Genomic DNA, 14,700 nt, shown 5'->3' on the forward strand with positions numbered 1-14,700 from the left:
TCCTGCCGTCCTATGAATACTAGCTGGAGCCTGGAATGCACTGATGTCATGCACATGTCATGGAACACTGCTGAAGCCATAGCGATGACTTGCATCGTAACTGCCCTGTTGGTGTCCTAGGCACTGGTCAGAGCAGGAGAGGAGAAATCTCTCAAGTGACTAGTTATTGATTGTAATTTGTTTATACTGATTGTACTTGTTGTAATTTGATTCTTTGTCATCATCAAATTACAATTTGAAAGTACAGTTTGTGTAGAAAGGTACTTGATTTGAGTGACTCTTTACAGAGTTGAACCATGAAGCATAAGGAAAAAATGAAACATCTGGAAAGCAAGTATTTCATCAAAACTGCAAGGATGTCAGGAGGTATGTGTTAAGCACATTCTCAAGGCATAGGGTAACCAGGTAATTCTTTCTAAAGAAAAAGAGAGAATTCCTAGTTGTGATGATGAAGGGAAGGAGAGAGGGAGAGATAGATAGATGGGAAGAGAGCTATAGAAGGAGAGGAAGGAAGGGAAAAGAGGTGAGATGAAGGCAGGGTGGGGGAGTGGAAGAGAAAATTTGAGAGAGAGAGAGAGGAAGACACAGAGAAAGAGATGAGAAGAGATAAGGGGAAACAGAGAGAGCAGGGAAAGGGAAAGGCAGGAAATAACTTTGAACACTTAAAGCTAGTTGTGTAAGGAGAGTATAATATCAGAAATGTAGACTATTAAGATGTAAATGTGGAACTCCTATGTGAAATGTAAGAAAAAAAAAATGGTAGGGGAGGGTGGGGGTAAGAAAGAGAGATCAACCAAAGGACTTGTATGCAAGCATATAAGCCTAACCAATGGATACAGACAACAGGGGGGTGAGGGCATGAGTGGGGGGCGGGTAGGAGGGAATGGGGGGATAAGGACACATATGTAATACCTTAACCAATAAAATAAAAGAAAAAAGGAAAAAGAAAGAAAAAAATAAATAAATGGGATGCATGAACACACAAAAACACAAAATACTCTTAATAATTGTTACAGTAAAGAAATAATTTGGCTCTTTCTGGGAAAAATGGGAAACTGAAATAATTTGGTTACTATGGATATTAAAAGTAAACAAGTAGTCACTAGGCGGAAGAACAGTTGCTCATTGGTGGAAGGGTGACAGATTGGAGCCATCCCCAAAGTTCCAATGGTAGCTCATATTCTAAAGAGGACAAATATTTCTAACTTGTTTGGGATTTCTGCATCCTCCAGTGGACCTTCAAGAAAAGGCTGTCTTCATTTCACTCTCAAAAAATATTAGTGCATGTTTAGAGATGTTATTAAACATAAACTATGAGACATGCAAACATACATTCAAACCTATTCACATATAAACACATATACTAGTAAAACATAAATAAGTCAAAGAAAAATTGATATTAATCCAACATAATTGCTCACCAGTTACGTACCAGGTCCAATTTTTTGTCTCTCAATAACACATAATATCTCTACTTTATTAGAATAGATAAGCCTTTAGTGACTAATACACAAATGGATCTATTTCTTGCTTATATGACAAATCAGCACATATGTACAGGCCTCAGGGCAAGTCTCTTCCATGAGATAATTTATGGGCCTAAGCTGATGTAAACTTGGTTATCATTAACATGCAGCTTTCTAATAGACTCCAGGATATCAACATCCCAGTCAGCTAGGTAAGGGAGGTGCATGGAGGGGCACATAGGAGGTATGTGAGACAGTGTCTGGAAGGGGCACTTGTCATTTCCTTTGTAGAAATGTAATCACACTGTCAGAACTACCTATAAGGGAAGCTGATAAATATAATATAGTTGTATGTACAGATAGAAATGAGACAGCAGTCTATTCCATTTAAAAATAACATTTTTTTTGTGCAAACCCATGATATTTATTGTCACAGTAAATATGACTGCACATATAATACTTTCATAGGAACCATATTACCCTGTCCAGTAAGGTTGAGGCCATGTGTGTGTTCACTGAATTTTTTACATAGTAGACCTTTTTTATTAGTATTATTGTTATATAATTTGTATTGCTTTACATCACTTTTTTGCTTTATATTTATTGTTTACACTATTACAGATGTTCCCATTCTCCCTCCCCCCCTTCACCTTTGGCAACTCTGCCACACTCACCCCCTTTCTTCTGGCCATCACAACACTGTTGTCTGCGGGTCATGCATATATGTTTTTTGGCTAATCCTTTGACCTTGAACACTTCCCATCTTCCCCCTCCTCCCCTCTGATAGCTTTCAGTCCATTCCATTTATCCATGCCTCTATTTCTATTTTGCTTGTCAGTTTATTTTGCTTAATAGCCACCTGTGAGATCATGTGCTATTTGTCTTTCTCTGACTGGCTTATTTCATTTAGCATAATAATCTCCAAGTCCATCTATGCTGTCTCAAAAGGTATGATTTCCTTCGTTTTTATAATTGCATAGTATTTCATTGTGAAAATTACCACATATTTTTTTAAAACTTATCTACTGATGTACATTTTGGATATTTCCAGATATTGGCTATTGTAAATAATGCTGCAATGAACATAAGGGTACATATATTGCCATGTGAAGTGATAATGCCCGATATATAATGTCCACCCAACGTGTATTTTTTTAATTGACACAGACACCACAAAATGCCTCATCTCAATGTGCTCTTTTATTCCATTGCCCAGGACCCTGCAACATCCAACAGGATGCGCCTCAGTCTCAGTCATTTATGGAGGCGCCAGGCTGTAGTCAGGAGGCAGGAGAAAATGCATCCACCTCTGAATATTTCTCCTGTGTCTCCTCACCATCCAAGCTTCCCCATTATGATGAGGATGGTGAGGAATATACAAAGGCGGGATCTGAGCTTGGTGAAGTGATGCAGCTCAGCTGCTCTGCGCAGTCTCTACTGATTTCACTTTCCCATCAAAAACAGGAAAGGGATTCAGGGCAGACAGACTAGTACTAAGGCTTCTGCAGAGGGACCAGTAGGGAGTGTGCCTTCAACACAGAGCAAGAGGGCTCAGCACACATTTCCAACATAACAGCACTGGGACAGCTGTGGATGAGGTAGTGGACAGTGCTGATATGTGTTTACATATTTACTCAGAACCTGCACCTCAAGTGAGCACAGACTGATATCCTCTTCACACACTCACACATCTGTACTCCTTCATACCAGGTAACTCCCCATTTCTTCTTTTAACTTTTTCTCTCAAATACACAGGCCTTCATTCCACACCTGTCTTCCCATTCTCTAGTAGCATTACCTAGGCACACTCTTACCTGGATTCCTTCACACTCACCCAATTACACACTAAATCTATAAATAATTTACATGCAATCACACAGATAATCTGTTTTAAATCCCTCATTCTAGGCCAAACACTTGAAAACTCACATGCCTTGAAGGAAATGAACTTTTATCTGTTATCTTTCTAATCCATAAGCCACTTCAGCCACCAAGACTTTTACCAATATCAAAAACACTCATGGGATATATCCCAGAACATCCATACAACTCCACACAAACATACATACAATGCTATATCCTCATAATTATACCACGTAAATTCCTCAAACAAAGCATACCACACACATTGTTACACCTTGTAAACACCTCAAGTGAGGCATACCACATACAGAATTCTGAAATATCACACATAGACGTGTTTCACTATACATGCTCCCATATGCATGGCTATCTTACCTCCCACAGCCCTCACACACACATTCTAGTTTTCTTATGTTTGAAATTTTCTTTCCTAGGATTCCATCAATTACAACAAAATGTTTCCTATCTTGGGGACCTTAATATGCCTGTGTCCCAGTCTACACGGAAACGGAAGATCATGGAGGGGCACATAGGAGGTTTGTATGGTGATGCCTGTTAGTGGAATATGTAAATTTCATTTTTTTTCATTGTATAAATGTAATCTCATGGTGCAAACTAGCTTCAAGGGAAATTGATAAATATAACATAGTTGTATATCCAGGTAGAAAGGGGACAGCAATCTCTATTCCATTTAAAAATAACCTTTTTTGTGCAAACCTAGTCACCCATGACACATATTGACACAATGCATGTTTCTGTGCATTTAATATTTTCATGGGAACCATTTTACACTTTCCATGAAGAGAGGGCTGTGTGTGTTCACCGAACATGTCACATAGCAGACTCTTATTGTTTGTTTAATGGACAGATAAATACACAGATAACAAGCATGGGCCACATCTGTATTATTTTTATTTAATTGCTCAGCAAAGTTGAATTTAAGTGAAGCTACTTTGCAGAACAGACACAAGGCAGTGGCCCTGACTCAAGGCCGGAAAGCATGGAAGGCCTCTTCTTCAGACTATTTATCCATCGCTTCTAAAGACAGGCTCACTGGTGCTGGTCAGGAGGGACTATTGAAGAGTACACAAAGGGGTTTAGGATGTAGAGAGAACCCAGAGTTGAGCTGAGTGGTTCTGCCCATTAGTCAGCAAAGGGCCTCTCAGTACAAAACCTCAAACACTTCTGCATCATCTTCAATGTGATCAGCAGAGGAAGTAATGTATTCCAAGGGAAAACACTGAAAAGGACTAGAGCGAGTGCAAGGAGATCAGTGGAAAACAGTGTTTGAGGAATTAAAAAGAGAGGACCTAAAGGGATGAGAGTCTTATCAGAGAAAAATGGAAGAGTATGTTCCTATGAGTCAGACAAGGGCATGTTATGTTACAGTGAATGTGTGAAGCACTAATAACTACAACAGACACAAGTGGTAGGATACTCAAGACTGAACTTGATGTAGAGTACAGAGATACCCAGTTGAAGATCCCACCACACCCATATATTTTCATGGACAAAGTTTTACATTCGCAGTCATCCCTTATCAGTCACATTTGCACTCACTCCCCCCATCATTCATTTCCTTATAGTCTTCCACATGCATTTGCATTCTCCATGATCTGTTTTTTGTCTGTATCATACAAGGAGTTATAATTTCTCTGACTTCTAACACACTAGATGAGTATTTCTGTTTTTATTTTTTATTTATTTATTTTTAAAATATATTTTATTGATTTTTACAGAGAGGAAGAGAGAGGGATAGAGAGTTAGAAACATCGATGAGTGAGAATCATCGATCAGCTGTCTCCTGCACACCCCCTACTGGGGATGTGCCCGCAACCAAGGTACATGCCCTTGACCGGAATCGAACCTGGGACCTTTCAGTCCATAGGCCAACACTCCATCCACTGAGCCAAACCGGTTTTGGCCTGTTTTTAAATTTCATGTAAACAGAAGAACACAATATATACTTTGTATCTGGTTCCTTTCTCTCATCGTTTTATTTGTGTGATTTATTCACGTTGTATGTGATGTTAGTCTGTTCATTCTGTATATCATGCATGAATATAATTTCTTTACGGATTATACTTTTCTGAGTATTTGGGTTGCTTTGAATCTGGGATTACTTAAAAAGTTGATGTTCTGAACATTACATTTCTGTTTGGTGAATGTTTAAGGGTTAGACTCCTAGGCTTTAGCTTGCATATTCAGTCTTAGTCCCTTCAGAAGTCAATTTTTTACATTTTATTTTCTAATGCAATCTCCTGTTACTGCAACAGGGAACTTACACACTCATCTCTGCACTCTCTGACATCTTTTTCAAAGCCCAGGATTCTTTCTCTTATATAACTTGATTTTCACATCCTCACATTCTTTAATTATTTCCCCATATTTTCAAAAAATACATTAATTCCACCAATCTCACAGAGAATATTCTCAGTAATAACATACCATACCTAATCTGCATGAGGTATTAAACATGCAGACAAATCTGTAACGATAGGAAAGCAATCTACACACATAAATATGTGTTGAAGTAACACAGAGACACAAAGCACACATACCATCCTCATTCAGACAAAACCCATCCCATATTCAGATTTGAAAACAACAAATCAATCATACATTATTAAATTTTAAGCCAGTTTTTTATTTATTTTTATTTATTTATTTTTACTTCTTTTTCTTTCATACATTTTTAAGCCAGTTTCAACCAACAAATTATGAACTTAAACACCAAGCATGTTACACTCACTGTATCATACTGCAAAAAATGGAAATACTACATTTACCAGACACATTTATGAGACATGATGATAATTTTAAACAGTTAAATAATGAGCATTGATCTTCGTTAACAATGAAACGGGAACAGTGGCATAATAACAATTAGCAGTTAATTTCTTCAAAAGTTAATATTTATGTTTTTACATCTCTCTATTTATATCTCAATATAGATACATATGCATGCAGAATGCTTTTTCAAACTTGTACCATATATCCCCTATTGGTACAATTTTTGATGAGAAAATAGAGTTGATATCCATGTCTAGTTCCTACATACTGTCCTTCAAACATGGTTCTAAGTGTTTAATGATCCATATAGATCACCAGAAAAATCACATACAAGACACCCACTCCCACTGACATCCACCAAACACACCATTTAATGTATTTACTTATAGTTTGGAGTAAATGGAATTTCAATGGGAAAGTCTCCTTAATTTCTGTGAGAGTAATTGCCATGTGAAGTGATAATGCCTGACATATAATGTCCACCCAAAATGTAGTTTTTAAATTGACACAGACCTCACAAAAATGCCTCATCTCAATGTTCTTTTTTATTCCATTGCCCAGGACCCTGGAACATCAAACAGGATGTGCCTCAGCCTCAGTCATTTATGGAGGCCCCAGGCTGTAGTCAGGAGGCAGGAGAAAATACATCCTCCTCTGAGTATTTCTCCTGTGTCTCCTCACCATACAAGATTCCCCGTTATGATGAGGATGGTAAGGAATATACAAAAGTGGGACTTGGGTTTGCTCAAGAGATGCAGCTCAGCTACTCAGCCTACTCTCTACTTAGTTCATTTTCCCCTCAAATCCAGGAGTGGGCTTCAGGGCAGATGACTAGTACTAAAGCTTCTGAAGAAGGACCAGTAGGGAGAGTGCTTTCCAGGACAGGGCAAGGTCCCTTAGCACAAATTTTCAATATAGCAGCTGTGGTTGGGATAGTGTGCAGGGCTGACATGTGTATAGGAGTTAACTTAGAACCTTCTCTTCAATGAGCACAAACTCGGATCATTACACACTCATACATCTATACTCCTTCATATAAGCTACTAGTGACCTGGTGCATGAAATCCGTGCACATTAAAAGGGAATTAATTAGAGGAAATAATTTAATATTGCTATTTGCCCCTTGTCTATAATAAAAGTGACAGAGAAGAAAGAACATTAGTAAAATGTATATGAAAATCTCTCTCATGTCAGAGTCTGGGGTGCACCGTGGGACCCAGACTCAAGTTCCCGCCCACTCGTGCATGCCTCCAAATCGCAAGAGACCCAGACGTGGCTGGCCCCACCCCTGTCAAGCCCCGCAGGGCAGGGGGTGCAGCCCCAGGTCCCCCAGCTCAGCCTAATGTCCCCCGGCCCAGTGCTGTCTCAGGGGTACAGTCTCAGGTGCTCTGGCCTGGGTGCCAGGGTGGGAGGTGCAGCCGCAGGTCCCCCAGCCCTGCGTGAGGGCGCGAGGGCGCGAAGGCACGAGGGCATGACGACCATTTGCATAATAGCTCTTTATTATATAGGATCGCCCCATTGCCCCTCCTTTTCACTTGTTCTATCAAATACACAGGTCTTTATACCCCATCTATAATAGCATTACCTAGATATACCCTTACCTTCATTCCTTCATGCAGTCATTTTCAGACTCACCCATGTACACACTAATTCCATAAATAATTCACATTCCCATCACACAGATAACCTGTTTATATCAAACCCTAGAAGACTTTCTTGTCCTGAAGGAAATGCATTTTCATCTGCTGTGTGTCTAACCATATGGCACTCTAGCCACCAGCCTTTCAGACCTTCATGAGCTGAACATTCTGAGAGCTCACTAACATTCTCAGTCTCACAATATCATAGTAATACCCAGTACCACTCCTGTACTACTCACATGTGCTGTCATAACACATAACAAACATGCATACAACTCATTAACCATTGTCTTTTAGCAACATCACAAAACATTCCCAGATATGTCCCAGAATATAATACACCTCCACACGTACATACATATAATCCTATATCCTCATTCCACATAGTTATACCGTGTAGATACCTCATATAAAGCACACTACACCCAGAATTCTGAAATATCACATACAGATGTACTTTACTTCACCTGCTCACGTAGATCATGACCCTTGTAACTCCTACAGCCATCACACACCCATTCTAATTTTTTTAATGTTTGACATTTTCTTTCCTAGGAATCAAGGAGAGACATGTACCCAAGAACTTGGTGCAAACGGATTCTTCCTCTGACTATTCATATAGCTCCAATTCTTCACATTCATCTAGTAATGAGGAGCCCAGGCTCATGAAAATTTACTATATGCGTGTACAAATGAAAAGGGGTGTGGCTGTCTTGTGCCATACAGGGGAAGGATGGGAGCCTCCCTCAAAAAAGATCAAAATGGAAGAAATGACCTATACTATAGAGGACCATAAAAATGTCCCCCTCTCTCACATGCCTGGGGAGAATCTCATAAATGACCCTAAGCCCAGCGTAGACAGTCCAGCCCAAGAGAAAAGGGAGAAGGTTGGCTGTCGCACAGAACCTCCAAAGCTGGTGGTGTATCGCAGGGTCCCGCTGCGGAGGGCGCTGGACAGCGGGTTCCGGTGCCTGGCCTGCTGCCACGTCTTTGCTAGCCTGGAGGCCCTTCAGCGGCATGTGGAGCATGGGGTCCGGGAGGGCTTCAGCTGCCATGTGTTTCATCGAGCCATGGCTCGTCTGAAGTACAAAAAGCTTAAGAGTAAGAACAAGAAATTGGTGAAGGCAACATTAACTTGCCAGGAGGAAAAATACTTTGACACCAAGACAAACTTGAACAACTAAAGAGACTGTTTTTCAGCCCCCAAAAGAGAGGAAGTGAAGCCGGTTAGACTCCACTGAGGAGGCTTCATTCCCCTCAGCAGACACAGTATCCAACCTTTTTTCCATTTCTAGCACCACCATCTCTGCGACCACACCACCAATCTGAGCAGACAGCCCCTTTTAATACTAAGACCGAGGGGCCAGAAGGCAGACCACACCATCCCAGATACTGCCTTACCCTCTCTCCTACTTTATTGCTTATACCCACACATATAGCATCCATAAATACATGCTTGATGCAAAAGAGTGGAGACACTACAGGATTTAATAGTACAGATCCTAATACCCCTTCCCTGCACTGACTCCCACATTTCCATTAAATTGGTCTTTTTAAACAATTTTACATATTTTTCTAAATCCTTCTTTAAATGAAGATATACCTTTTTCAAACATCTCCCCATAATATATTCACTTGCATGATTATTTCGCTGGAAGACAGATATTATTAAGTGAAAATAAGGTATTGCAGGAATGGAATCAAAAGCAACTATAACCCACACCTTACTTTCTATGTACTTATAGACACACAGGCACATATACACTTCTTATACACACATATCCATGGGGAAGGATGGAGCACAAAATGAGTAGTTTTAAAATATTCTGATATGAATATATATAGGTGTCCAAAATGTCACAGTGAGTATTTAAGCTTAATAACTTTAGAGGGGTAAAAGCTACCAACTTGTGAAAAACACAAGTTGCATTTTTAATTATTTGTATGTTTTTATACTTGTTTAACTTTAAACATTTTCAAAGATCATTTTAATTTTTGTGTTTCTACAGAGGCTTAGAAACAAAAAAGAAAATTAACGTTCACAAAACTATACAGGAGAAGGGGAATTCAAATAGTTCCCCTTTTACATGATGATCTTTCAATTTGTAGCATTTATCCTTCTGAAATTATTAAAGCTTAAAACTGCACTGTGGCATTTTGTACAACTGTATATACACATGTATTATCTTGTATATACATGTATTACTATTCAGTTTGTGCTCCATCCTTCCCTATGAAAATGCATGTATAAGAACTGCATATGCACCTGTTTGTCTACAAGTTCAAAGAAGCTAAGATATAGATTATAGTTGCTATTGGTTGCATCTTATTAGTACTTTCTTCTTCTCCCTCTGAAAAGAGGCTCTATTTTTTGACCAAATATGTTGGCATGTGAGACCAGCCAAGTCATGACTTCTCTACCTGCCTTTCATCAATGGACCTAGGGATTAACATACATCCATGCTTGACCAATCTACTAATAACTTGGAAAATTAAAACAGAAGAGACAGAGTTTGAGGGGTGGTGGTGATGGTGGTGGTGAGTTATCCTTTGTCTGCAACTCCAATTAAGGTATTTCCACTACTAGACTTGCTTTAATTCCTCTCTTTTGAAAGACCAGGCTGTTTAACTGTGACTTTAAACCACTAAGCCTTCACACTAACTTTTCAATAAGTTCTTGATTTTTTTCCTCCATTAGCCTAAGCCCTTTACTGTTGTTTGTGGCCTAATGTTCCTTAATTGATGCAAATTAGCTTCAACATGATCATTCTTCCATTATAATATTTGAAATTATATAACTGAGAAAGGAGTGACACATTATATTCTGCTGATGTATATTGAAAAAATAAGGGATATACATGTAGTCAGTATGTATACTTGGTTAATTAGAAAGTACATTAAGTAGACATAGTACCCAATCTTTTCATGCATTTCTACCACCATTATCTCTAAGCCATACCAACAATATTAGCAGATAATTCCTTTTAATGCCATTTACCACTTTTCTGAAGGAGAAGAAAGCAGATCTCACCATCCCAGATACTGCCTTACACACTATTCAACTTGATTATACATCTCACATATACCATCCATGAATACATGTTTAATGAAAAAAAGTTTTGCATTAAGAATTCTGCATACACAATTCTGATAATACGAATTGTAATACCCCTCCCCTGCATTCACTCCTCACATTTCTATGAAAGTGGTCTTTGTTAAGATAGAAAATATTAGAACATAGCATGCAATTGCAAAGTAATATGTATTTATCTGTTCTACTAAGAATATTGTTAAATTGGCAAAGGAAATAAAATTTCTTACTTGCTACCAATTTCTTTTTTTTAATTTACTATTTATTCTTATTTTCTATATGATAGCAAATATTTATAATATCTGTATATATTAAGTTCTTTTTTTATTTGTATAAAAATGCACATATGTATTCTTTTGAGATTTAAAATCCTCCATATGCTTGTCTTCATTTTCTTCCTCATTTCAATATACCTAATATTAATTATACTCCAAAATACTTTTTTAAAAAAAAATCTAGTATTTTCTACAGCGGTTACCAGAGAGTGATTAAAGTATCTAAAATTATGGTTTGTGTAGTAAGGATAACTTTTAATTTTCTACAGGTAGAAAACTGAGCCCCTGTCAAACCATTCTCCAATATTACTGGGTTGTGCCTTTCTTTTAAATTCATAGTAATTTTTATATTGTATAATTTTTATTTATTCTTAGCATAGTAGTGTTTTGGAGGTGTTCTCTTACAGAGAGAATGACTTAGAGTTTGCTATTTTTCATTCCTAAAATTAAAAGGATTCATCAATGATAAAAATAAATGAGTTATCTTTTTAGTAATTTTTATTATTTTTTATTAGATTTATTGAGGTGACATCTATATATATAAAAGCCTAAGTGACCAGCTGACCAGCCAGCCAGTAGCTATGAAGCACAATGACCACTAGGGGGCAGACGCTGAATGACAGGCATGGAAACATGGAACAGACTGATGAATCTCAGAGGGAAGGGGGTAGGGCAGGAAGAGATTAACCAAATATATGCATACTAGAGGCCCAGTGCACACTGGTAGGGTCCCTCGGCCTGGCCTGCAGGGATCAGGCCAAACCCAGCTCTCCAACATCCCCCAAGGGGTCCCTGATTGCGAGAGAATGAAAGCCAGGCTGAGAGACCCCACCAGTGCACAAATATGTGCACCGGGCCTCTAGTTGGTTAATAAAATCATGCAAGTTTAAAGTGTACAGTTCAATGAAACAACATCTACATACTGTAGTATGCACTCATTGCCCACAGTACCATTCTATTGTCCGTATCTATATATTAGGTGTACCAGTTAATAATGGCAGATTTTGTAATCAAAGAAAACATGATAATTTCAAGAGAAACAACAAAAGTGCTTTATTCAAAGTAATGTCCATTGCTAGCTACACATCTCCCCCATCTTTCAGGTAATTTGTAGATACCATCCCAATAGAACTTTTCTTGTTTTGAGGCAAACCATTCAGAGACCCAATTTTCCACTTCTTCATACGTTTTGAAGTGCTGCTCAGAAAGTGTGTGTGCCATCAATCAGAACAAGTGGTAATCTGAAGGAGCAATATCTGGTGAATACAGAGGGTGGGTTAATACTTCCCAGACAAGGTCTTTTAACGTGTCTTTAACTGGTTTTGAAGTGTGTGATGGTGAATTATAATTAAGCAAAATTACTTTGCTGTGTCTTCTGGCCCATTCTGGTTGTTTCTGGAACATTCTGGTCGTTTTATGATCAAAACATGGTTCAAATTGATTATTGGTTGCCGGTAGTGATCAGTATTAATGGTTTCACCTGGTTTTAGAAGCGCATAATACACCACACCTTCCTGATCCCATCAAACAGAGAACATTGTCTTCTTTATGAAGCATTTTGGCCTTGCAGTTGATGTTGATGGTTTACCTAGATTAACCCATGATTTTGCGCATTTGGGATTCTCAAAATAAATCCACTTTTCATCGCCAGTCACAGTTGGATGCAAAAAGACTTTCTTTCGTGCCATTGAAGCAACATTTTACTGATGACTTTTTGCTTTTCCATTTGTCTTTCGTTCAGTTGATGTGGCACCCATTTTCCTTCCTTTAAAATCTTTCCAATTGCTTGTTAATGATCGCAAATTGTTTGCTGAGCAACATTTAATCTTTCTGTAAGTTGTTTTTGAGTTTGACATGCATCTTCATCCAATAATGCTTGTAATTGTTAGTCTTCAAACTTTTCGATTGACTTGGATGTGCTTTATCTTCCACATGGAAATCATCACTTTTAAAGCGTTTAAACCAGCGTTCACAAGTGTCTTGAGATGGGACATGTTCACCATAGGCTTCCTGAACTATATGATAACTTTTTCTTCAAAATAAATGAATTAAAACTTCCTGCAAATGTTTTTTTTTTTTGGTGGGGGGCATAAAATTCTACATTTTTAAGCATACAAATATCTATGATGTGAACACCTTCAGCAAATTTGACATATGAAGTTTTGAAGCTGCTTGTCAATACAACAAAATAGCATACATATCAAACGCATATATATATCGACATATGTGTAACTCCATCTATTGAAAAAAAATCCGCATTATTAACTGGTACACCTAGTATATATTTGCTTAATGAGTTCACCTCCTTTTTTACCCAGTCCCCTTACCACTCTCTCCACTGACAGTTGTCAGTTTGTTCTATGTTATATATTCTTCTGTTCTTTTTTTGTTAAAATATTTTATTCATTAGAGTCCACATATAAGGGAAATCATATAGCACTGTCTTTTTCTTTCTTTTTTCTTTTTTTAATTTTTTTTATTAAGGTATTGTATGTGTACATATCTTACCATTGTCCCCCCTGCACCCCACTCCCATATATGCCCTCACCCCCCCAGAGTTTTGCGTCCATTGGTTATGCTTATATGCATGCATACAAGTCCTTCGGTTGATCTCTTATCTTCCTGACCTCTCCCGAACCTTCCTGCTGTAATTTGACAGACTGTTTGATGCTTTACTGCCTCTGTATCTATCTTTTTGTTCAACAGTTTATAATGTTATTTATTATCCATAAATGAGTGAGATCATGTGGTATTTTTCTTTCATTGACTGGCTTATTTCACTCAGCATAATGTTCTCCAATTCCATCCAGGTTGCTGCAAATGGTAAGAATTGCTTCTTTTTTATGGCAGCATAGTATTCCATTGTGTAGATGTACCATAGTTTTCTGATCCAGTCATCAGCTGATGGGCACCTAAGCTGTTTCCAGATCTTAGCTATTGTAAATTGTGCTGTTATGAACATAGGGGTGCATATATCCTTTCTTATTGGTGTTTCCAGTTTCTTAGGATATATTCCTAGGACTGGGATTACTGGGTCAAATGGGAGTTCCATTTAATTTTTTTGAGGAAACTCCACACTGTTCTCCACAGTGGCTGCACCAGTCTGCATTCCCACCAGCAGTGCACAAGGGTTCCTTTTTCTCTGCATCCTCGCCAACACTTGTCATTTGTTGATTTGTTGATGATAGCCATTCTGACAGGTGTGAGATGGTACAGCATTGTTGTTTTGATTTGCATCTCTCGGATAATTAGTGACATTGAGCATGTTTTCATGTGTCTCTTGGCCTTCCTTCTGTCTTCTTTTGAAAAGATTCTATTTAGGTCCATTGCCCATTTTTTTATTGGATCATTTATCTTCCTTTTATTAAGTTGTATAAGCTGCTTGTAGATGTTGGAGATTAAACCTTTATCAGTGATACCATTTGCAAATATGTTCTCCCATACAGTGGGCTTTCTTGTTGTTTTGTTGGTAGTTTCTTTTGCTGTAAAAAAGCTTTTTATTTTGATGTAGTCCCATTTGTTTATTTTCTCTTTAGCTTCCATTGCCCTAGGGGCAGTATCGGTGAAGAAGT

General features: G+C 38.2%; 1 protein-coding gene across 1 annotated transcript; it reads left to right on the plus strand.

Moving 5' to 3' along the window:
- Positions 1–296: 296 nt before the first annotated feature.
- LOC307096750 (protein FAM170A-like) lies at positions 297–8,946 on the plus strand (the record flags this gene model as incomplete). The annotated part of the gene is made up of 5 exons (XM_079766338.1): positions 297–366; positions 2,683–2,832; positions 3,764–3,865; positions 6,684–6,833; positions 8,318–8,946. The coding sequence occupies 5 exons, from the start codon at positions 297–299 to the stop codon at positions 8,944–8,946; spliced, it is 1,101 nt and encodes a 366-aa protein (XP_079622464.1).
- Between the last annotated feature and the right edge of the window lie 5,754 nt (positions 8,947–14,700).

This window comes from Cnephaeus nilssonii (assembly GCF_951640355.1).
Source record: "Cnephaeus nilssonii genome assembly, chromosome: 3".
In the NCBI taxonomy this organism is placed as follows: Eukaryota; Metazoa; Chordata; class Mammalia; order Chiroptera; family Vespertilionidae; genus Cnephaeus; species Cnephaeus nilssonii.